The sequence below is a fragment of the Sceloporus undulatus genome, chromosome 2 (assembly GCF_019175285.1).
Source record: "Sceloporus undulatus isolate JIND9_A2432 ecotype Alabama chromosome 2, SceUnd_v1.1, whole genome shotgun sequence".
In the NCBI taxonomy this organism is placed as follows: Eukaryota; Metazoa; Chordata; class Lepidosauria; order Squamata; family Phrynosomatidae; genus Sceloporus; species Sceloporus undulatus.
The window spans coordinates 101,712,084-101,736,725 of NC_056523.1; the positions used below are offsets into that span (position 1 = coordinate 101,712,084).

At 40.3% G+C, this 24,642-nt stretch overlaps 1 protein-coding gene and 1 long non-coding RNA gene across 5 annotated transcripts in view; one reads left to right on the forward strand and one right to left on the reverse strand.

The window, feature by feature from the left end:
• LOC121921340 overlaps positions 1–18,512 on the forward strand; it is a 34,317-nt gene extending 15,805 nt beyond the window's left edge. Inside the window, exons 2-3 of the long non-coding RNA XR_006101899.1 lie at positions 17,150–17,322; positions 18,061–18,512. This is a non-coding gene — a long non-coding RNA (uncharacterized LOC121921340). The remainder of the gene's footprint in view (positions 1–17,149; positions 17,323–18,060) is intronic.
• FNIP1 (folliculin interacting protein 1) overlaps positions 1–24,642 on the reverse strand; it is a 122,016-nt gene that overhangs the window by 14,035 nt on the left and 83,339 nt on the right. For 3 of the 4 annotated variants that reach the window (XM_042449263.1, XM_042449265.1, XM_042449267.1), the window contains exons 7-12: positions 20,088–20,171; positions 19,099–19,170; positions 18,078–18,213; positions 16,498–16,699; positions 15,359–15,444; positions 917–1,063 (exon numbers count right to left, since the gene is read on the reverse strand). In XM_042449263.1, coding sequence (XP_042305197.1) covers positions 917–1,063; positions 15,359–15,444; positions 16,498–16,699; positions 18,078–18,213; positions 19,099–19,170; positions 20,088–20,171 — 727 coding nt within the window. The remainder of the gene's footprint in view (positions 1–916; positions 1,064–15,358; positions 15,445–16,497; positions 16,700–18,077; positions 18,214–19,098; positions 19,171–20,087; positions 20,172–24,642) is intronic. The other variant, XM_042449266.1, reaches the window with a different exon arrangement.

Here is a 24,642-nt window from a genome sequence, read left to right on the forward strand (position 1 = left end):
GTATTTTGTATTATAATTTTAAAAAACTAGATCTAGGTGCATTAATGTTAACTAATTAAGGCTGCAATCCAACAGAGAGTTCTTTGAGAGTAAGTCCCATTGAACCCATTGGGTCTTACATCTGAGGAGACATGAATAAGAGTGCACTGAAGCATAGTACAGTCAGCCCTATTTGCCAGTTTCCTTTTCACATAACTGACGATTCACAGATTGGACTATTCTCTCTAAGAACCTCTAGGTCCTTCAGTGTGATTCTATGGTCAACCTCCACCAGAAACTGACCACAGAGGCGCACTGGTTGACCTAGAGGTTCTATAAAAAAAAGCATTAGAGATTTTTATATATACTTGTTTATATTCGGGGAGGGGGAGATTTGCCTCAAACTTTTGAATGGGGGCAGGGGGTTCTGACTCTAATTCTGATTCTGAGCAGTCAAAGAAAATGAGCTAACATGTTTGAAAGAAAGAAAGCAGTTCTATGTATTTCAATCAGAACCGTAATTGAGGATGTATCTTTGATTCCAATCTCTGCCGACATGTATGCCTATCTTTTCCTCATGAGATTTCCAGCTTTTTACAAGAATAAGACAATGATCATTTCCTGATGGAATGTTCCTTCAGTTAGTAACACTGTAACTTCTTTTGTTCCTTGGGTTTTAAAGATGAGTCCACATATCACCATGTCATTATCATCACCCATGTCCCCCTTTTCCACCATACACTATCATATTTTTCTTTTACTTTGGGGATTTTTTGGAAATAAGAGGAAGAGGAAGTAGGATTTGTCCCTGGTGCTTTGTTTTGTGTTTTTTTTTTTACAGCCAGCTATGCTTTGTTCTCCAGCAAATCTATCATGGTGAACTTTAATACTATAATATTAAAGAAACCAAAAGAGGGGAATAACAGAAATGCTTTACTGGTTCTTGGAGGCTTGTTCCATTAAGAAAGTAAATTCCTTCATAAAGCGATGGCAGAGCTGGTTTTTCTCAGGCATTCCTGACATCATGGTGAGCCAAACAGGTTCTGCAATCCGTGGCATTGTGTAGAGATTACAAATGGTTGTTCTAAATCAAAAGAAAGAAAAGACTAGGTCACCACAGTGATACAACTGATATTCATCCAGTGGTTGTTTAGACAACCTCAGACAAATTGCCATTTTGTTAGTAACCAAAGAATACACAGTGTTCCTAGGGAATCTCACCATATCCCATTGTGATCGAGGTCTCTGTTCATGTGCTGATGATACTGACTGGCAATCCAGTAATAAAACTAATAACAAGTTGTGCAGCTAGGACCTCCTATTCAGAATTTATTCTGTCATTCAACTTTATTGTTGTTCTTGCCCTCAAATAATTTCTAACTTATGGTGACCTTAAAGTGGACCTATCATGTTTTCTTCTTTGACAAGTTTTGTTCAGAGAGTGTTTGTCTTTGTTTCTCTCTAAGAGTGATGACTCACCCAAGGCCACCAAATGGGATCCCATGGCTGAGCAGAGATTCCAATCCTGGTGTCCAGTTTCATATTCCAAGGCTCAAACCACTATGCCACTCTGGCTTGTCATTCTCATTACTATCCAACATTCTGCTACCATCTTAGTTTCTATCCCTCTTTCATGCTATAGAGACACTAACTGCCTCTACAGACCAATGTTATACACTGGCGTGGGGGCATGATGTACGCACACCGGCTACCCCCATGATGGTGTCATGCTGTGTGTCCTACCGCACGTTGGAGGGTGTCACAGCGCTCTGTTGGTACAGCATTTAAATGTGCTGCACCAAAGGAGCATTGAAAAGCTACTGCCACTACTAGGCGCCCTTTCCGTGGCATGAAAAGGAGCTGCTTTTTGCAGTTTCTTTTTGCACCGCAGAAAGGCCGTGGCCCCGATGCAGTCAGGAAAGGGGCGACTGCAAGCCACTCCAAAGGGACGGTCTGTTGACCCCCCCCCCAACTTCCCAGATTATCTTCTCTTTTACTGATAAGTACTGTATCTTTCCACATACTTTTTCTTTCAGTTTATTCTCCCCCCCATGGCCCAACATCTAACATTCCTCATTTTCTCAGTTATTAGACATTATGAGACAAATATGTTTAGATAATTCTTTCATATCCACCAAGCATTCTAAAGCCAAGCCATCTGGATTTCTGAAGCCCCAGTTGTCCATGTCTTAACTTTCACAGCCCTTAGCTCAGTTACAACCTCTTGCCATGAATCATTTGCTAAATTCAGCATTTTCAAAATATGCTGACACAATTCATGCCACCACTTGTGGATCCTTTAACTTTCTATAGTCTCATACACCACAGAGATCCATTTAACTCTTTCCCCTCATAATCCCATCAAGTATTATCCACTGATCACTGTTAATATGTCCCTTCATTCTATCATGTGGTCTTTGTTTTTTGACTCCTCACTCTTTTGTTTTCCAAATTCATCCTGTCATGAAATCATGAAACTTTATAAAACCCACACCCACCAAATTAGGAAAATTCAGAGGAGAGGGGGGCAGGGATTTCACTAGCATCTTTCTTGTTTTTAGCAATTTCCCCCTCTTTCTGGAGCACACAAAGTGTCATACTGTTTCAATCTCACTGATTCTCATATCACCCTATGATGCGGCTAAGGTCCTGCAACAAGGAATGATCTGGAGTTCCATGTGCCATCTTTTTTAATGATGCCGCAGTTCCATTTTCTTTACAGATTAATGAAGACTGTCATTACTTTTTGCCCTAAACTCAGCACTATCAGAATAGATAGTCTTTAAACCACAAGCTAAAACATGCTTATGAAAAGTACGAACGTTCCTTATGGACTGCCAAGTATGGGGATTCCATTTCATTCTAATATGAACTAATGTGAACTTTCAGTCTAGTGTGATTACAATTCCAGAAGTCCCAGATGAAAGAGGTTTAATATTAAAACCCAGAACAGTACTAAAATATCCTTGTAAGTAGGAAGGATGTGGAAAAAGTGAGCAGAGATAAATTGTTCTCCTCCTATTACTGGAGTATAATGATACTGATGCAGTAATAGAAAACAAAAATACCAGTTATACAAATATAGGAAGCTACAGTATACCAGGTCAAACTATTTGTCCATATACTCCAGTGTGGCTTACTCTGAGTATCGACACCCCCCCCCCCAGATCACAGGCAAAATATGTGAACCAGAGACAAGGACTGAACATGGAACCTCTGAATATTAATCATGTGATATATGACCCAGCAGCAATCGCCTTCTTCTTAAAAAAACATATTACAGTACTTCATTGGACTTGCTCCCACAAGACTATATTTTTGAGTGCCTGGCTTTGATGACTGTAAAAATAAGTTTGACAAATTTGCAGCTATCAGTGGCAATTGCCTACATTTTCTAGCAGGATGATTATCTACATTCAGTGGCAGTATATCTGTGAATATCCAATGCTGGGAGCATATTAGAAGGCTTCATGTCCTGTTGATGAGGCTCTTGGAAGGCTATGGTTGGTCATTATGGAAAGGAGGATGCTGGACCAGACATAACTTTTGCCTGATCTTGAAGGCAGCTTCTTATATTGTTATGCATATAATAATATAATATAATACATTTTTATTTATATACCGCCCTGTGGCGAACCAATCCGGGCGGTTTACAAAAGTTAAAATGACATACAGCATAAAAACAATATATTTCCCTCCCCCCCCTTAAAAAGTTATTGAACTACATATCTAATTTAAAACCACAATAACTAGTTAAAATAACAATAAATTAAACAAAATAATACCAACCGACAAACCACTGCAACTTCAGTTCTAAAGAAAAGAAAAGGGGGCTTTGGAGACATTACTGAGGAGGGGGGAGATCCTGAGGCCGGGATATTTCAATCTGGGAAGGCCTGCCTGAAGAGATCCGTCTTGACAGCCTTTTTGAAGCTGTCCAAAGAAGTTCGTCCAGCAGGCCGTTCCAGAGTCTGGGGGCAACAGCAGAAAAAGCCCTCCGGGAGGTCGCCACAAGCCTCAGTTTTTGATATGGATGAGTGACATATGAAAATGGTGATTTTAAAAATATATATCAGGGATTGTACAGATGTATGATCATGCAGATAAAATTTATGGGGAAAAACTAACATAAATCTTAAAAAGAGTGAACAGAGAAGAAAAGGAAATAATAAAGTAGTCTGAAAAGAGAGAAGAGTCTCTCACTAACTCCCAGAAGTACACCCTTTCATTCAATTTGAGTTTATAACTTCCTAGAGGTTACTTACTTTTTCACAGTCTCCTGCCTCTTTTTAAAATAAATAAGATCATTTAATTGTTCAGATTTCTTATGAAGGTATCTTTGCCAAATTATCCGTTCATGCCTATTTGTAGTCCAAAAATAGTTTTACTGAATCCACTACTGATTTACTCAATCTAGACAACACACAGGGGGCTTCTTACAAAGCCCTCTCCCATGGAAGTACTAAAATACTGCTCTATTGTAATTGTAATACTGTAGTGTTACCCAACCAAAGGAGCTTGGGTAACACTCCTGCATGAAAATACTATTTTTTTGTGGTCTGACACACACACACACACACTCACTCTCTCTTTCTGTCTGTCTCTTTCTCTCTCTGTGTGTGTTAAAGTATAGACTGGTGGGGATGCAACAGAGAATTCTCTGGATCTCCATGTTCCATCATTTTAATGACACTGCAGTGATGGAGTGAGAGAGTGCACAGCTAGTGAGAGACAGAAGGGATAAAGCAAAATGGCAGGATTTTGTCAAAATTTTTAAAAGGTGTGAGCAGGGAGAAAAATGATTGGTGATATTTGTGTTTCAATACCTATGACACTAATACAACCACACCAGAGATGCACAATGCTAATTCCTTCAAAAGTTAATGCAGTGAGGTAGGGATTTCTTTTGCCATTTACTCAATAGTTTTTCCAAACTCAGTACAGTTGGCTGTCCGTATCCACGGATTCAGTATCCATGGATTCAACCATCTATGGTTTGATTTTTTTTGTTAAAAAAAATCCACAAAGCAAAACTTGATTTTGCTATTTTATATAATGGACACCATTTCAATAGGCCACTATATGGTCCTTGAGTGTCCATGGATTCTGCAGAGACCAAGGGCCCACTGTATTGTGAGGAATAGATGCAGTAGCTAAGGTAAACAGCATTCACTGGTACATTCCCTACCCTGAGCCAAAAACTAAAAGTCTATCCTGGCTTGGTCTGAAAGGGCCCATAAATGAGAGGCTGGCAGGGGAGTAGTAAGAACATGGTGTGAGTTGCATACTGCAGCTTCCTCTTTAGCTCCCCACATTGCTGATCTGTGGCTGGAAATAAAGGTCTGAAGAAAGCAAGCTTCCCACAGGGTTAACTTTCAGCCCTTGAGTTTTGCTGGTCAATCCCTGACCCACAAAGGTCACCGAGATACCAGTTATAAGCAATTATGCTTTAAAAGAGCTGACAAATGAAGTCTAGTTTATGTTGGGTCAGTCCATTTTAAGGTCTGAGGCTCTGAAACAAAACTGAGTCTTCCGGTTTCTGTTTTCGCAAAACCAAACCTCTAGCAAAGCTTACTCAGTTCGAGCAGTGTGTGTGTGTGTGTGAGAGAGAGAGAGAGAGAAAGAATGTGTGGGGTGGGTAGGGTGGCAGCAGTGAGGAATGGTTTCTGTTCTAATACCAAACCAAGATATTAAACTATTTGTTTTCGTTGAAAGGCTAGCTTGAGTCTTGTGACTTGTTATTTACTATTCTGGTAACTGTGGCTGCATCTGCAACTGATAGTGTTTCCTCAGAGAGAGATCAGATTCCACTGGCTGCCAGCCAGCAGGCATGTGACTGCAGCAAAGGGAACCCTCCATGCCAGACATGTAAGCAATTGCACAGAGCCCAGCGAGTGGAGCCAATGGGGAGGATTAGCTGCCTTTTCTGCCTGGCGCAGCAGGGGAAAGCCTGTCTTCCATTTCTCCCTAGCAGCCTCTTCAAGGAGACAGACAGACAGACAGAGACAATACACACGTACTGTCATCCCCTCTTCCCCAACCTCCTTTTTAAGACTCTGAAGCCAGATGGTTATTCAAGGTCTCAAGCAAGGCCCATGTTTTAGCCCAACATTGTTGTTCAAGTTTTTACGCTTAATTCTTTATCTTCTTCAGTGTTATAATTCTGTAAGAAATCTCACAGAAGAAGACTTTTTTTCCTGAGAAGGTTCCTGTGAAATGGTAACATGTTGCCTGTGTTTAGTAAACGTTTGGGAGATGGGTGGGATGTAGACTTCCACAGTGTCAGGAAAGGAGCAGAAGGAAAGAGGGGAGGAAGGAAGTTATTTTCCACCAATGCTTTACACATACTAATTCAAAAATGTGTATGTGCGTGCATGCATGTGTATGCATAAGATATGACAGCCAATGTGATGAAGGGGACAGGAACTAGGGAGACCCAAGTTCAAATCCTCACCGAGCCATGAAAGTCATTTGGTGACCTCAGGCCAGTTATTCCCAGAATCCAATTACCTCACAGGGTTGTTAAGAGGGTGAAGTGGGGCAGGATAAAGCTTTCTACACAACACTGAGTTCACTCGGTGACACATGGCATAAAAACACAACTAGTAAATATAAATAAATAAAATAAGTATACAGTATGTTAATTACTAATTACTGTGATTTATTCAAAAAGGAAATACAGTAGCATTCAGCATGGTGGACACAACTATGAGCAGGTGACCTATGTGCCTGCTTAGTCCCTTGCCTAGGGGTATGTAACTATGAATGGATAACAGCTAGCCCCCTGCCCTGCCCTCTATGGTACCTATACCTTTAAACTGGTCTTGCACTGGACAGCCTGTCATTTAAAAAATATCCTCAGGAAAGAAAGATACAAGGCCATCCTAATTATAGGAATCTGGATTTCTACTATGGGCTTTCAGTCCCACATTTGTAATGTTACAGGAAAGATCTCTGTATTACTGCTAGGGAAAATATCACTAGACATTTTTTACTGTGGTAGAAGGTGGGTTTTAAAAAAAGAAAAGAAAAGAAAAAAGACTACTGCCATCCATGCTGCTCATTTAAGCACATGTCAACCCATGCTGTTCTCCTGCAGGGAAAGGAATATTCCTAATGTAGCACATTCTAGAAAAAGAAATAAAATAGGGCTTTGCATTTGAAAATTGGTTTCCTTGAGACAAAAATCACCTTTGGATTTACTCACTTTCAACAGAAATGTAGAAAGTGATGCTTCAAATGGTCCTCATGGTGAGATGTGACATAAATATGTTATCCTTAATTAACATGTTTTAAAACCCCATCTTCTACCTCTGTTGCACTGATCATCTTTTAAGATATGCACGGGGAAGAGAAAAAGTGTCTTGACAAAGATCATTGGGCAGTCAAAGTGTTGGCCAAAATGAACATTGTACAGGTACCACAGAAACTAGATATGGATGTTTTCTCCCACCCCCTTCAGTGTTTTCATTAACAGAGATCCACAAATGAAACTTGTGTCTACTTATGGACTGTAATTTGTGAATACATTGATGGGGAGGGAAGGTACATTGTCAAACAGCCAGCTAATTCCATCTCTCACACGTCTCTGCACGATGCCCAACCCATTCTTAGATAGACAGCCTATGAAACTAGGCATAAGACTAAGGGCAACATCCAATCTTGTCTGTCTACCAGTGGAGGAGGGTCTGCCAGCATAGCCAATCCCCCCTCCAGTACCGGTGCTGCCTCCACATTTGTTCTAAACGGTTGGCAAACCTCTCTGCAGATTCCGTTGTTCCATTGTAGAATGTGGAGAAAGAGGAAAGGACAGGAAAAGTTCAATCACTCACACCTTAATGTTCTATCTACTGGACCACACTGAGATAATTATAAGTACAATCTACAAAAATCCTCGGGAAACTGTTTCAGAAACTTCAGCGGCTTCAAAACACCACAGCCAGAATGCTGACTGGGACCAGTTATAGTGAGCATGTAACTCCGCTGCTCAAACAGCTGGCTACTGGTTCGTTTCCAGGCACAATTCAAAGTGCTGGTCATGACCTATAAAGCCCTATAAGGCTTAGGTCCTGACTATTTGAGAGATCATATCTCCCCATATGAACCTGCTAGAGCTCTATGATCTTCAGGAGAAGGCTTTCTCTCAGTCATGCTGCCATCACAATCTCACTTGGTGAGGACATGAGAGACAGCCTTCTCGGGGGTTACTCCCGCCCTCTGAAATTCCCTTCTACGGGAAGCAAGGCTGGCCCCCTCCCTGCTGGCCTTTTGCCGGCAAGTAAAAATGTTTTTATTCAGGCAAGCTTTTTAAAATCATGACAGGGTGGTTTTTATATGGGGTATGTGTTTTAGATTATGTTTTTTAAAAATGTTTGTATGTTTTAAATCTTAATTTTATACTGTTTTAACTAAGTTATTTATTTTTTTAAAAACTGTTTTTAAAGTATGAGCTGCCTTGAGTCCCTTTTTGGGAGAAAGGCAGCATAAAAATGAAATAAATGAATAGTAATAAATACAAAAACAAGAGTTTCTCTTTAAAACTGACAGCAAAATATTTCCCTTCTCATCCTTCCCATCTAATTACTTTGCTGAAGAGGTATGCTTCTTCTGAGCCAGGGTCTGAAGCGGACTTTTCATCAATTTAAGCAAGTTTTCCCACAGCCAGTACAGAATTGAAGCGCCTTCTCAAAAAACAAAAAAAGAAGCATTTTTGACACTGGAGAATTAAAAGGGACTGTGTGTTTGCTAATAATCAACAACTGCTTTTCTCTTATTGGAATTTGTTTTTGTACCATAAAATAAATGCCCAGTTTATTTTGGAAGGGAGTAAAGACCTTTGAAACACCAAGGTCTGCAAGAGATGGCTCCCTGCCGTCATGTCTGGCACTGCTCTACAAGAGTCATTGAAAAATGCAGAGGTGCCTTGCTATTTGAGACAATGGGTCACATTGCACCACTGATTTTCTCTCTCTTTTTCTCTCTCTCAAGGAAATGGTGCATTGCGTTCCAGAGCCTCATGCACAAGGCATGCCAAGGCTTAAAAAGATGTTTTCTTTTGCTCCACTTGCAAGGTTCCTTCCTTCTTCATATTCTGCTCCCCAAAATGAATGCCATTTGGATATTATTCAGAGACAACATCAGCATTAATGCATTCAGCTGGCCTTCCAGAGCTTGAAAGCAACTAAAATGCATGTTACAAGCAAAACTGTTTGTTTCACAGATCACATTGTGATGCAGCAGAAATCTGTATAACCTCTTGAGGACTAGCAGTTAAGTGTATCTGTAGCTTCATAAAGAGTCCAAACATTGTGTATGTTAATAAATACACAAGGTGGGTCTAGAAGATGACACTGCAAACTGATATTTATCAAATAGTACCCAACATGAAAAAAATAATAATCTTGAAATGGAAACTTTGGTGGAAAATAAAGTTCTCCTTTGTATTGGAGAGAAAGCAAAGTAGGGAGAGATCTTAATTTTTAGATTCAACAAGAAGTAAACTCAAGAAAACAGATTCTTTTTAGAGGAGTTCTGCAACATTCAGTCTTGTTGGTGAGCTACATGGGAGCAATCTCCTTAGTATCCTTTGAGTTTGTGAAGTGGTTTTGTGCATGCATAAATGTATCTGAATTTTTGTGGTGAATTCTACCACATCATCCAGACGCACTAATTTGCTACAGTCCAAATACATACCCTTGTGCATATTAAAAATAGTCTATGTCTTCATCTTAAAGCTGGCTTCCTTAAAAAGTCAGTATTTTTTATTTTGTAAAAGCAAAGAGAAGAATAGAAAGACTGACCAATTCATCGCCTCACATAACCCTTAAAAAGATCAAATTAAGAAAGACCAGGATCAAGCACTGCAAAATAAGAATGTGGCAATGCCAAAACAAAACAAAGGCAATGTTTGGGTCTTTTGTGTCAAGAGATTGCTGCACTTTCTGTATTTTGCATGGATGGATTCCTTTAAAAAAATGACAGACACAACACTGTCACACACATAGGCCTCATTCACACTGGCGGCATTGCTCTGGAACGCACTGGTCAAATTCGGGAGGCCTCCTCCCGAATCTCTCTGGAAGCAAGTGCTGACTACCAATCAGGGGCATTTAAACACGAATGCCCTCTTGGAGAATTCGGGTTTAAGGTGAAGGTGCCTGGCTGTCAATCAAAGTTAGTTCCGCGATCGTCATAGGTGACGTTTCCAGCACTGATAGGGGCATCAGAAGTGTGCTTTCCACCCCTCCTTTTTTTAAAGGATCAGGCACCACTTGTCAAATTTAAAAACCTCTGGTGTGTGTGTGTATGTGTGTTGTGGACATTTGGGTCAGTGTTGTAGGTTAAGATCTGCCCTTGGCCCCATTTTCAACCCCAAAATGAAAGCTAGTGCCATCTCTGTAGCCTGTATCCCACTCCCTTGGCACCCCAGAATGCCTCATACACAGGCAATAATAATAACAACAGCAGCAACAACAACAACAACAACAAAATTAATTCCTCACCTCGGAATGCCAGAAAAGGATGCTTTTTTTTTTTTTTGCTTTCTCTAGGCTACCCCTGAATTCCTTAGAGACAGTAGCAAAAGCTGTATCAATTTGCCAAGTTGCAACATTACATTCAAATTGTAACATTCATTCGCATTGCAGCAGTCATTCCAAAGGAAAGAATATGCGCATAGACAGCCAAAAATAATTTTAAAAAATAAAATCCAAAGGAAAAAGGTCTCTGCTGGATAGCAGAGGCTTCCCCTGCTGTAGCGCCCTGACCTGCCCTGAACTGACCCCGTCAGTCACCCCCTTTTTGCCTCCTGTCACCCTTTGCATCCAGATCCCCCTTTTTCCTTCGGCTCTTTCCCCTCCCCTCCGATGAGGGGAGGGAATGCTCTGACCTCTGCCCGCCCTCTGACCTTAATCCCTCCCTGAATTTGCCCTGATCATGATCGGGGGCAAGTTCATATTTCGCGGAACCCGGGTCTTTTCAGAAATGATGGGATTTTAGCCCGATTCCCGATAACCCGTGGTAAGGGGCATTTCCTTGTGCAAGCCTCAACATGGATTGTAAAAGAATTGGGCCCAATATGAACTTCATGTGGAAGAATCGATTTCAAAACCGGGTTAAAAGGTAATGTGAATGAGCCCATAATTTGGCAAGGATAGTCAATTAATTAATCAAATTAACCCTCTGTCATCCACTTTTTCAGCTACTTTTAAAATTTCCCAGTTGCTCTTTCCTTCTCCCACTTTTCCTCTTTTGTCCTCAGTTTACTCCATTTGTTGCAAAGTGAGTTTGAAGTGGAAAGGGAGTTTGCTCTCAATTAACATGGGGGTCCAATCTGGCCTCAAGCAAAAGGAAAATGTGTTCCAGCTTGTGTGTTCTTTGTCAGATCTCCTTACTGTCAGGACCCCTCATTATTAACTTCTGCCATCTTGGCACACATGTCCCAGTTTCCATCTGCGAAATGTTGGAGGATACGCAACACCTCTGTGACCTATAGAAGAAGCACTTGAAAGATAAGCAATTATGCCTGACATTCAGAAGAATCAATGTGGGATTTCTGTAGTTTGTTAAGAGAACGTTCTGCAGAGCTCCACATACAGGTGAGCCTTTCTCTGTGAGTGTTGAAGGCTTACATGCATAACTAAGCAACACATGGGCGCCGCCATTTTGACGTCTTGGACGCATAGCGTCCAGACGTGTCGTGGTGAAAGTGACACCACGAGGGCGCGCTTCGCCCCTCGCGGCGCCACTTCCGCGTTTTGAAAAGGAGCGCCATTTCGGCGCTCCTTTTTTGCTGCGCCGGGAAGCCTTGCGGTCTGGCCGCTGGGGCTTCCCTCTGCAGCGAATGGCGGCGGCGGGAAAACGGCCGCTTGAGGGTGGTCTGTAACCCGCCTTAATGACTTAAAAGCACTGAATACTGGTTAAGTCAACTAAAGAACCACAAGGTTGCGAGTTCAAGACCAGCAAAAGGGTCCAAGCTCGACTCAGGCTTGCATCCTTCCGAGGTCGCTAAAATGAGAACCCAGACTGTTGGGGGCAAATTAGCTTACTTGCTAATTAGCTTCCTTGCTGTTCACCGCTATGATCTTTGGAATAGCGGTATATAAATAAAACAAATTATTATTATTAATTATTAAAGAACAGCAGGCAATATTTCAAAGGTTATGAATGTAAGTAAGTAAAGGAATCCCTCCCCCCACTAAATGCTGCACCAGAGGAACAAAGTTGTTCTCCCTTCACAAGATGTCTAATGTATCCTCCAAACTAACTGGTAACTGAAACTCTACTTGACTTCAGCACTTGGTCTCTCTCCTCAAAGAGTTAAAGCACTTCATATATTTTATTTTATTTTATTTTTTTAAAAAGTGCATCAGGCAATTTGTGGCATTAAAACTTTAGCACGTTTGCAATAAGGGAACCTGACAAAGAAACTTTCTTGGCATGTGGAATCCTTATACACATTAACATGCTTAGTTAAATAGTAAAATCACCCAAAGGGAGATTCATTTCTATGAAACCTATGAAACATAACTTAGCTGCAGTGAAACAGTATTTACTGCGCCATGGAAACCTGGGCATAAAACTGGAAATGCAGCATGTGTGCACTCTCTCTCTCTCTCTCTCTCTCTCACACACACACACACACACACACACAATTATGCAATCAACAAGCCATGTGAACTGCCACATTTTTACAATGCATTCAAAGGCTTAAGTTGGGACATCTCTCTGATACACACTATAAAACTGGGTGGTTTCTCCTGTCTGAAAAACTTTCCCTCCATTTGTTCTGATTATCATGCTGGCAAGTGACCCTTTGTTTCCTTGGATGTGCCCCATGGGACCAAAGGAACAAAACCATGCTCAAATTAGTTGTGGAACAGGAGGAAGGAGGAGAGACAATCAGGGAGAAAATGAGTACTGTTCCTTCCAGAAACACAATAGGGAGGGGCCCCGGTGAAGACTCCAGCCTGTGCCAAATCACAAGCTCTCCACACTGGCAGCTGTTTGCTTTGACTGCACTTGCCTGGGTGGCAGCTGAAATTATCATATCAGTACAGTGCGCCTCCTCTCCTCCATGTCCTCCTTCCAGCATGACTACAAGCCCCCTCCTCAGCTTGGGAGAGTTGCTTTCTCGGATGAGAACTGCCTCAGTCCCCAAGTGGTCATGCTACCTAGGGGATTCTTATAAGTGTAGTCTAAGAAAATTAAGACTTCCAAGGTCTGCTTAATCCTGACTATCAGCACTCAGTTCTTAACAACATTTTTCACCTTCAGCAGCCTGTTGTAACTATGTTGAAAAAACAAGAATCTTGTATATCTCTGGAGATGAAAGAATTGTACAGTGGTACCCCGGGTTACGAAAGTAATCCGTTCCGCGGAGCCCTTCGTAACCCGAAATCTTTCGCAAGCCGAAATTGCCATGGCGCTAGCGCTGGAAGCCGCAATTCCGTGTGAAAAAGCGCCGAAAAGCACCAAAAAATTTTCATAACCCGAAAAAAAAAACGTAACCCGAAACAGTTTTCTAATGGATTTTTTCGTAACCCGGAAATTTCGTAAGGCGGTGATTTCGTATCCCGGGGTACCACTGTACTAAGTTTCTCTTTAAATATTCAACAGTAGACTGACAGCCCCCCAGGCCTTGTGACAGATCTATCCAAAGTTTCCAAATGTGCTGCTACAACTATTACAGCGTACTCATGTGATGATGGAACAGGGGCAAAAAGCAGGCCTTCATCTGTTTTGCCACATTGCAATTTTTGCTTACACCAAACCAAACCAAACCAAACCTGGGAGGAACCAACTTGAAGCATTCCTCAAAAAATACAAAATAAACAAACAATATCTACAAAACAGGAGTTCAAACAGACATAAGGTAGCAAGTGATACACCTGGTTGAGTCTTGCAATTGCCTATGTCCACCAACACTTGACAAGACCACTGACCCACCTAGACCTGCAACATCTACTCTAATCAGTAGAGTTTGCTTTGTGCTCTCCCACCAAATCTCTCTACTAGTCCCACAGGTGGGGAAATCATGGCCTTCTAGATGTTGCTAGCAAACAACTACCATCAGGTTCATTTTTCTGCCCCAGAACCTCTGGGACTTGTGCAAATTAAAATGCCAAAAACAGACACAAATCCAGAAATGGCTGGAAATATTTAAAATTGAATGCTTTTTGATATTAAACAGTGCAAAAGCCTCTGGTGACCTAATAAATGCTGAACTGCTGCCCTTGGAAGCTTCCAGGACTGCCAAGTTGCTTTTTTATTTTTGTTTAACAGAACAAGGATAGTCTGGGGAAATTTTGGAGATTTAGAAAAACAGTTAGAAGAGCCAGGCTGCACTTTGACTACCTCTGCTCTAAAGGTCAAATTGCAGGCAGGGAGGGAGGGAGCAAGGGAATGATGCCAGCATTAAGATTCCAGGCAAGGATCCCAAATCCTTTCTATCATCACCTCTGTTACTTCTCCGGGGGAAAAAGAATTGATGCCACACTCAAATTTTACTAACAGAGAATGCTATAGCACATGTCTATCATGTTACATTATGAACTAAATACATGAAAAATGAGCCTTGCTAATTACGCAAATGACAGGCAGCTAGTAAACCAGTTGTAGCCCTTCAACTCAAAATGTATTTCCTATATAGCTTTTTATTCCTGAAAGCTTATTGATAAAACTAGCAGATACTCCACAATGGCATTTCCTCTTCCTGCTAAGGCTGGGATAATCAGAATATGCTCAACATAAACTATATTGTTGCCTGCCCTTTCCCCAAAACTAAAGCTACAGTTTACAGTTCTATGGAGATCACATATAATAGGCAGCCCTAATATATGAAAGCAATTTCTCCCATCCACCATCTGGCTAGGTGAAGACTCTGCTCCAGTCATATTTCTTTCCTACATTTAATCAATTCATCCACACAAATTCCATGACCAAACAAAGACATGGTTAGACTGAGATTAGCAAGTTGTCCCACATCATCAAGAGCAGTGGTTCTTGGCCTTTGGATGTCCAGATGTTTTGAACTTCCACATTCAGAAGACCCTGACATCATGGCTAATGTTCAAAGATTCTGTAAGCTGAAGTTTCAAATATCTGGAGATCCAAAGGCTGAGAACAACTGATCTGCAAGGCTTCACAACTGAGCAAGGATTTGAATCTGGTAGATTTCCAGATTCAAATTCAATACTTTAGCCTCTTCCTAACACTGGCACTGTGCTTGCTCTTCAGTGAACTATATATTGGTCTCAGCAGAGGGATGTAGAGCTTAAACTAAAAGTTTATTTCCATATTTAGGTAGTGCACAGTTGTTTCCAAGAGAAGTACTCAGGATACTTGGCAATAACATACAAAACGCTGAAAACAAACTCACCTGAATTCATTTAAGGCATCCACAATCCTGTTATAGGCCAAACTCCGTTGACTGGCATCAGCTGATCGCCGACTCATTTTCATAGCCTTGAAAACAATCATTAAACACATAACCAACTAGAGGCTTGGCAACAGAAAATGAAAAAACCAAGTCATGTGCTAAGAGCTATCTAAGGTGCACCCGGACAGACAAACAGGCGTGGGTTGCAGGTTTTTTGGTGTTTTTGTACCATGATAAACACTGGCTCCTTGCCAAATTTCCTATCAAGTTAGAGATACGTGAGGCACGTGTATTTACACTGTCCTTCTATTCCACAGATTTGTTTGCAAAAGGCTATAAAGAGGTCCAAGGTTTCCCACACTCATTCTTTCCACGCAGGAACATATTCAACGATTCCTTGAATTAATCTGCCTTCACCCACCAGTAAACACAATTCATTGTTTCAACGACAGTTCTATGAGGAAGGGGCAAAATTCACACCAAACAACAATCCTTAAGTAATCAAGAACACTGCTCTCACTTCTGTGGTCTCCTTGAAACAAGTGATTATGACCCAATTCAGACTTTGAGAAAGCATAAAAAATTTAACATGATGTTGGACAGGGCTGGAGAACCTTCAAGTACTCTCAGACATTCTGCACTTCTTTCTCTCAGACATTCAAAACAGCCAAAAGTTGCCTACCCTTATAGAAGCATATGTTTCCCTCTGACATGATGGATGCAGAAATAGCATGTCCTTGTGTGCACAGCAATCTACATCATTGCTCACCCCCACTTTTTATGGGAAAAGCTTTGCAAGAGTTGTGTATGCATGTGATTACATATCTGAGTGGAATGCTCAGGGAGGTGACTTGCAAACAACTGTAAGAAGTCCTTTGCTCAAGAAAATAATCATCTCAGTGCTAATCTAGACATGACATTAACTGGAGCAAACCAGGTGAGCAAACCTGACTTTCCCTGCCACTACTTTAGAATACAAAATTATAGCAACACTGTGTCCTTTGTTGACTTAGCACTTCTAATTGAATACTGAATAACTACAATGAGACAAACTGATCTGGCAGAACTGTATCACAGGATAAAATGAGAATTATTGATCAGAATGAGGAACAAAAAGGGGTAGTGGTGCTGATATTTACCTGCTCTATTGCACTCTTCAGTTTGTTCATGTGGCTCTCAAAAAGAGGGAAATGTGAAAAAAAGAACTCATTAAATTTGTTGTTTTCTTCTTCATCTTTCGAAAGGGTAAATATCACACCAATGGCTATCTTCTTCTTCCTGACAATTCCTGGGCTTGGGCTGGCACTGTCATCAGACAAGTTAAAGCTTTCTTCCACTGACCTTTAGTGGGGAACCAGAAAGTTGTCATGTAAATATGAAAAGTTTGTTTCAACATGCTAAAAGTGAAACCCTTTACTCTGCACTAGGTAAAAAGATAGTCACCTCTGCTTAAGTTAATACTGGAATTTATTTAAGCACAAGAACATGGCATGTTGGCATTTGGAGACCTTCTGAGTAGCTGAAATTCATGGACTGAATATCAAAAGTCAGCTGTGCTTTTTTTTTATAGTGCGAAAACATTACAAGGTATAATTGTATACCTAATTTGTCACCTAACAGAGAAAGTATTTTTGTTGTTATTAACTGCTGTCCAGTCGGTTAATGGTGACCTTATGAATGAGAGTCCTCCAAGTCACTGTACAGCCCTACTCAGGCTTTGTAGACTGATGTCCTTCATTGAGTCTGTCCTTCTGAAATGCACTAGCTTCACATGCAAAATTCCTCTTTCAGCACCAGGTTTTGAGATCACCACAGCAACAAAATAAGAAATGGTTTGTACAACAATCAACAACCGATGTGAACTATTCCAGCTTCTCTTACACTCTTGGATTGATGGAGATAGAGAAAAAAGAAGAGGCTTTGATGAATGGAAAGAGAAATAATATAGGCATTTATACGGAAAGGTACAGTAGAGAAGACCTTTGCAATGGGGTATATGCATTTAAATGCACCTCAAGCTCATCCCTGCCTCTTTTTTAAACTGGCAAGGGTAAAAATATGATAGACTAGAAATTTTATTAATTAAACTGTGTAACACATTGCAGAGGTTAAAACAGACAAAAATTGCTGGACAGAACAACATCCTTTGTAGTAACTGCAGCCCATGGGTTCCTGTTCTAGTTAGAATAAGCCCACTTAATCAATGAGTACATGGTAGTGCAACACATGTATAAATTCCATTGATTCAGTGTGTGTCTATTCTAGGTGGGACTAACAGTTGGATTTTGGTGCAACTTCTGCCACTGGAAAGGTAGAATAGAAATATATTAAAAATATCTGTCCGTAACACCATTAGTCACATAGTTAATACAATCATTAAAAATGTGTGAGCCTGTATGCTTCTGTTTTTACGCAACAGACACTGAATTTAGGATAGGAATAGGAACTGCAACTCTCAGCTTTATTCACAATTGACTAGGCTGGCAAAGGCTACTGGGAATTGCAAGCCAATTGCTGCATGATTCCTACCCTTGAATTAAGCTCATGGAGTGCTCACTGCACTAATGCACAGGGAAGTTGATTAAATAGAAGGCCATCGTTTTGAACATGACAGGGTGGAGTAGAGAAACTAATGGACATACAATGCAGAACTAACACTAGATAAAATCAGAGTGAACATATCAATTCTGATTCCCTAACAGATTCAGCTATAACCTACCATCGAGGAAAGACCCCATTCTCCAAGCTTGTTGTCTGACTACGCCGCCAGCGCCGCTGGTAACTGCTCGCACAGCTTCGGTTTAATGAAGAGCCAGGTGAGGGAAATGGAGTGATAAGCAGGCTGCTGAGAGATGCTGAAATAAGTTTGTTTTTAAAAGAGAGAGGAAAAACATTATTTTAAGAAACGTTTTGTGAAAAGGAACAATACTTTGGCTGTTGCATCACACTCTGAGCACTGTCGCCCAGTAGACTTAGCACTAGGCTTCTTCCTAAGTTCAATTTCATGCCAGTTTATAAACAGAAATGTCTGAGAAGTTAAGACCATGCAAGCAGCCATTTTTGCTTTTATTTTTTCTTCAGAACCTCACCAAGCTGAAATTGTTTTGTAAATGCCAAAGCCCAAACATAAAGTGTATTAAAGTTGTTTGTCTACAATACTGTGTAAAAGGTTTCCTCACTGCTGAAATAAGTGTATGTGTGTGCGTGTGCACAGAGGATTCAATCCACCAACAGACGATTAGGTATCCTTGTCAAGTGACCACAAGATTTAGGTTTCTAAAGGAGAACACACAGAGCCTTGGATGCTGAATGTGGAGCACCCTCCCCATCCCATTCTATGCACAGCTACCTGAGAATAGTCAATACACAAAGGTTTGCTTCTGTACAGCACTAAACCTTGATATATCAATAGCTATTAAAATACAATGTGTTCATTTAATAGGATGGGAATGGAACTATCTCAGCTGTACATTTCAATTTCTTAGAACTATGTGGTTTGTAGACACTTACACTGTCTTTCATTCCTAGTTCTTAATGTAAAAATCTTCAGGATTAATAAGCCAAACATAGTAGTTACCCTACTGAATGTCTAAGAAATATCTTACATAAAATACATTGATTAAATGTAAATTATATATAATTTAACATGGGACTTTCAGAAGAAGAAACAGTTAATACTTTAATTACATGCTAAGTTTATATACAGGAATAAGCCCATGTAATATGTGTAAATGCATTACCAGATCTTGCGATTCCACTGTCTCGGTCTTCATTCAGCTCCCTCCCTGGCATGTCCATAGGGTTGCTGTGAACTATGCAGAAAAGGTCACCAGTTAGCCTGAATATATGAAACTTCTCTCCAATCTCATTGTGCTCCCTTTAATTATCCAAGTAAATCATGCTCATTGGCTACATTCATTTAGGACTTTGAAAATTAACAGCACAGCATGCGCGCGCGCACACACACACACACACACACGCACCCATCACCAAGAAAGTCTGCAAAGCTGATCAGGCCAGAGCAACTGCTTGTACCAAGTGCTGAAGCCCACCTTCAAGGCAAGTAAAAGAATACAACAAACAGGGAATTAGCTGTGGAGCAAAAGCACTCAATGCAAGCCATAAGCAGATTCTACAGAAGAAATTTAAAGCAAAAGGTTATGCTCTTAAATATGTGACTTGGATTCAGACTTCTACTGTTTTTTCAAGTAAGCATGAAGTGATCTGCCTCTGCAACAAGATCTTACTAAACAGAGATGAAATCCTTGCCACATGTTAGGGTTTCAACCACCAGAGCAAAAGCCTCTCGATCACAATTATTTCAGAAGTCATACATTTGTCAAGATATGTGGAAGGGAGAGAATCTACATCCGCCATGGAAATAAAATTTGGTTATTGGAAAGCACAATATACTATTTCTGATTTACAGGAATATGGGAATGTTAATACTGAGTTCAAATTAAAACACTTCTCTTTACATCTAACAACCAACATTGATTGTTAACAATTGTCAAAACTCAATGAACATCTCAATGTGAAATGAGGAACAGGGAAGACAAATCTATGAAATGTTAATGTATCATTTTAATATTTCTTATAAGCCATCTTCACCATATCACTGACTACAGTGTTTTCTTTTGAAACCATGTTTTATTTCCAAGGCCAAACTACAAATCCACTCAGCTTTGTCACACCAACTAGACTATTCACACAAGAGCACATAGCAAACCTGCAAAGAAAGAGGCGCTCCGGATGAGGCGGAGCGGACCTTGTTCAGAGAATGCCCGCCTAGGGCTGCAAAGCTGTGAAAAACCTACATGGCAAAACGTAAAACAACATATGAAAGAATGAGGTTAGTAAAGCAGAAAGGACTCTCGGAAGAGGGGCAGGGATGGGAGACTGAAACAATACAAGCCAACACAAACACAGGCCCACAAACACAGCAAAACCCCATAGCTTCTACACCAAGATACAGGAGTTCAAGCTGCACTGCCCATGGTTAAAACACAGTCCATCTCAGTCAGATTGTTTACACACACAACATACACATATATAATTAAACAAACATATATATATATTTAAAAATCTAATTTTTATGAAGGATTTTTTTTTTACTTTTGGTAAATCAATACACAAAGATAAAAAGTTCCACATTTTCCTTAAAAACCTTTCTAAAATCTCTTCCACCTTTTAAAGCTCATTTCCCAACTACTGCACTAACTTAATTCTGAAACTATCAATTTCTAAAGGGGCATGGGCAGTAAAATCTTCCTAACTGATCAATATGTGAGCCCATGCATACATACTTGTCCACATGTGTGTCTGTGTCAGCAGATGAAACATTTGAAACAGATTAAACATTACACTCAGAGACACCTTGCCACTCTGGCACCTAGTCTCTCAGCCTAGTTTCATTCTGTCCTCACAGCTGTTTCAAGGAAGAAAGGAGGTTGTCCACTTCACCTGTCCAAAGAGGTGGGCAGACAAGTGCTGATGGCACAACCCTCTCCCCATGATCACTGCAGAGGCGGTGTCAGACCTCCCTCTTTCCCCAAAGCACATGCTGAACTCAGTCTTCCAAAGGAGGGGTGCTTGCTAGGGAATATAATGCTCCATAAGACAGTAAAAACAAATGCTGCTGCTGCTTCTAGTAGGATTTGCAAGGCCCTGAGTAAATGACTAGCAGTCATAACTGAACTGCTATTTTGGACATTGCCACCTGCACCTTCTACCACAGATGCAAACCAACCAAGAACATTTGTTTTCCATTCTATTCAGTCTGAAAATGCAAACATGAAAATACACTTCTAAATGTTTCCTTCACAAGTATTCCATGGATCTTTGAGAAGTTTTGTTGTGAAAGGTTGTAATTGGGGGGCCATCAGGACTATTTTTCAGAAATAATATAAAATACCCCTGACTTAAATGTAAATCACAGAAAATCCCTGGAACTGGGGGGGGGGGGGGAGTAAAAAAGTGTGCAAACCCTATGGATTTTTTCTTCTTCACACTACCTATGATAATGGGCTTTTCCTCATTATCTGGGCAACACTACTGAGGGATATAGGTGTTTATCACACTATACTCTTATAGTGCTACTATTCCACTTTAACTGCTCTAGCTGCCTCCTGTTGCATTCTGGGATTTGCAGTTTTTATTGGGAATGAGCATCACAGAGATCATGAGGGACAACTGCCCAATGACGATGCCTAGTTTTGGGAGAAGTGTGGAAGCTTTGAGATGCTTCAAAAATGAGGGGATATAAAACATGGTGCCACAAGGCACAAAAGAGACTTGAGACTTTGGGACTGATGGAGAGATAAGAAAAGTGCTGCTTGTCTCAGCATTCCTAGGAAAACTTGGTCATAGGCTGTACAAAGAGATCCTGACTCCTAGCTTTCCATGAACATCCAAAGAACACCATTTGCACTGTGAGTAGAGTAGGAATGTTCAGCTAGTCATGTTCAGGCTCTCCCCCCCAAACTTGGCTGAATATGACTTAAGACTACTTTGTAACTATTGACTACTTAGTAATGTTTTTACTACTTCTAAGTAACGTATGAAGATGCTTTCATGTACAAGATACCCTTTTGTAACAGCAGTATATGTGAAAAGGATCTCAGAGTCTTAGTAGACTACAAGCTAAACATAAGTCAATAGTGTGATGCAGCAGCTTAAAATGTTAATGCGATTCTAGGATATATCAATGAGTACAGTATAATGTCTAGATTGAGAGAAATAATAGTATCACTCTATTCTGCTTTGGTCAGACCTCACCTGAAATATTGTGCCCAGTTTTGGGCACTAGAATTCAAACAGGAAATTGACAATCTGGAACATGTCCAGAGGAGGATGATCAAGATGGTAAAAGGCCTGGAAACCATGCGCTATGAGGACAGGCAGAAGTTGGGCATGTTTGGCCTGGAGAAGAAAAGAATTTAAACATGATAGCCATGTTTAAATAACTGAAAGGATGTCATATGGAAGAGGAAACAAGTTTGTTTTTTTGATGCTCTTGAACATGAAGCAATATTAGAGCTGTTTGATAGTGGAACAGGCTGCCTCAGAGTGTGGTAGAGTCTTCTCCTTTAGTGGTCTTTAAACAGAGGTTGATGGCCATCTCTCAGAAATACTTGGCAGGAAGTTGGACTGGATGGCTCTTGTGATCTCTTCCAATTCTATGATTCTAATGTAACATTGCTTGCTTTTATTCTAAACAAGAATAAAAGCTTTTCTTTTAAAATCTGTTTTTCCCCCACTCTTTCTTCATGTGCTTTGTTTGGTGTCTACATGATGCTTTGGCCCTGGACACACAGAAGACTGGAAAACAATTATTTTGTATCTCTTGTCTCTCTCCAAGCTAGTTCCTTAAATGTTTTCACATATTGTTACTATCTATAAATGTCTTAATATTTTCAGGCAAGCAGATGGAAGTACTCCATGCTGTGCCTGTAATTCTGACTCTGTGCATACAGTAGTTTCCTCTTTTTTTTTCTTGTATAAGAATTGACACTGAGTTGAAGAAAAGAAGAATTATCCTGTATGTTCTCTTCTGGTCAGAAAAAAGGGAACTATATCTCCTGATAAGTCACTTTAAAATTCAATCACGCAAAGCATCCACAATAAGTGTTCCTGAATACTGAATACGATTTTCTCAGGACCACCAGTTCTAGGTATTGACTTTCACCGGAACTTCAAACAGTTAACTTTTCTGCATAACAACACCCCAAAATCCCCCAATCAGCATGTTGGGAGCTGTAGTTCAAAAAGTAATTTTTCCAAGCTCTAGTTTAAAAGTCTTTACTGTCACAAATGTCTGGGTCGCTTCTGCTCCCCATCCTCATCTCAGCGCTTAATCAGTTGTCTTAAAAGGAAGGTAAGCATGAGAACTAAGCGTTCTACCAGAAAGCACGTGGGCAGGAAAAGGTTGGCTTGTACACAGTATCCCACTAAAGCACACAGTAACCTTTAAAAATCAAGAACTGGCAAGGATCAATGGGTCACAAGTATTCCTTTTATTTAATTTAGTTTCTAGAAATGTTCTGGTTACAGATTAACTGCTTCTTGCTCTGCCTGACTCTCTGTTTCCTTAGTTTTCGAAAGGTAAACTAGAAGCAAGTATTGAGGCGTCAACCATACTTGGGGAAATTTCCCCCCCAAAAGCTATTGTCTCCTCTCCTGAAATATTAATCTTTGGTCAATGCTATATCTTTCTAAGTGTAATTCTGTATTTACACTTCCTGTCACAGGAACTACCACGATGTAGTACCAAATGAGGTACCAGAGAGAGGGCCAGTACACAATATTCCTGCATTTCTTGAGGTACAAGCCAACTGTAACTTCATCACATTAAGACTCCAGTAACAGGCACTAAGCTTGGACATTTTTTAGAAGACAGTTAATGTGAACATTTGATTATCTTCCTGCACACACTGTTTTGCAATAAAAATATGGTTTACCAGCCATTTCCATTTCCATCATACACTTGATATCAATTACACCAGAAGTTGTTGTTTTTTTGGGTGGGGGGGGAGGGCAAGACCTGTAGGATCCACTACCTTTTAAAGTTAGTGTATGCAACTAAAGGTCATTCACATATGCACTGCACAACAGCACTAGTGGTCTAGTCTACTTTCACATGTATGTGTATGTCACAAATATTGATTAGATAGAGACCTACTTTCTAGACTACAGCTCTCAGAATCCCCTGACAGCATGGCCTATGACCCAAAGAATAATTTTTCTGGATCATTTTATATGGTTATACTCAAAATATAAAGGCACTGTTGCAAATCTAGTCACTAAACTATTTGTGTGTAGAGACGTATGATATAGACAGCACTGCCCTTATCAGGATGATATTACCTATCAACCAGCACATTGCTTGACACCTGTCTTTTAAACCAGAATTGCAACCCAGGATCAAACTGTGCTTTGCAATTCTCAGCTGACTTACATAAAGATGTATGTAACAACAAGCTATGGCTTGAGCTAAATGGAAAATAAATGAATAGTAATGCATGAGTATTCCCAGTCCGTCAAGTAAGCTTGTATTTGGTCAATCAGGGATGTCACATTTGAAGACAACCAATTTTTTCTTTGAGATCATCTCTAAAACAGCATGTGGAGAGAGGAAAGCCATCTGAAACCACTCTATAAGTAACTTCCACAAAGTGAAGAATTATATCAAAGAGTAACAGAATAACGATCAGGCTTCTGTTTTAGTTAATCAGAGATGTGCATGAATGCAATAAATACTATAGTGAGCCATAACTTTAAGGAAA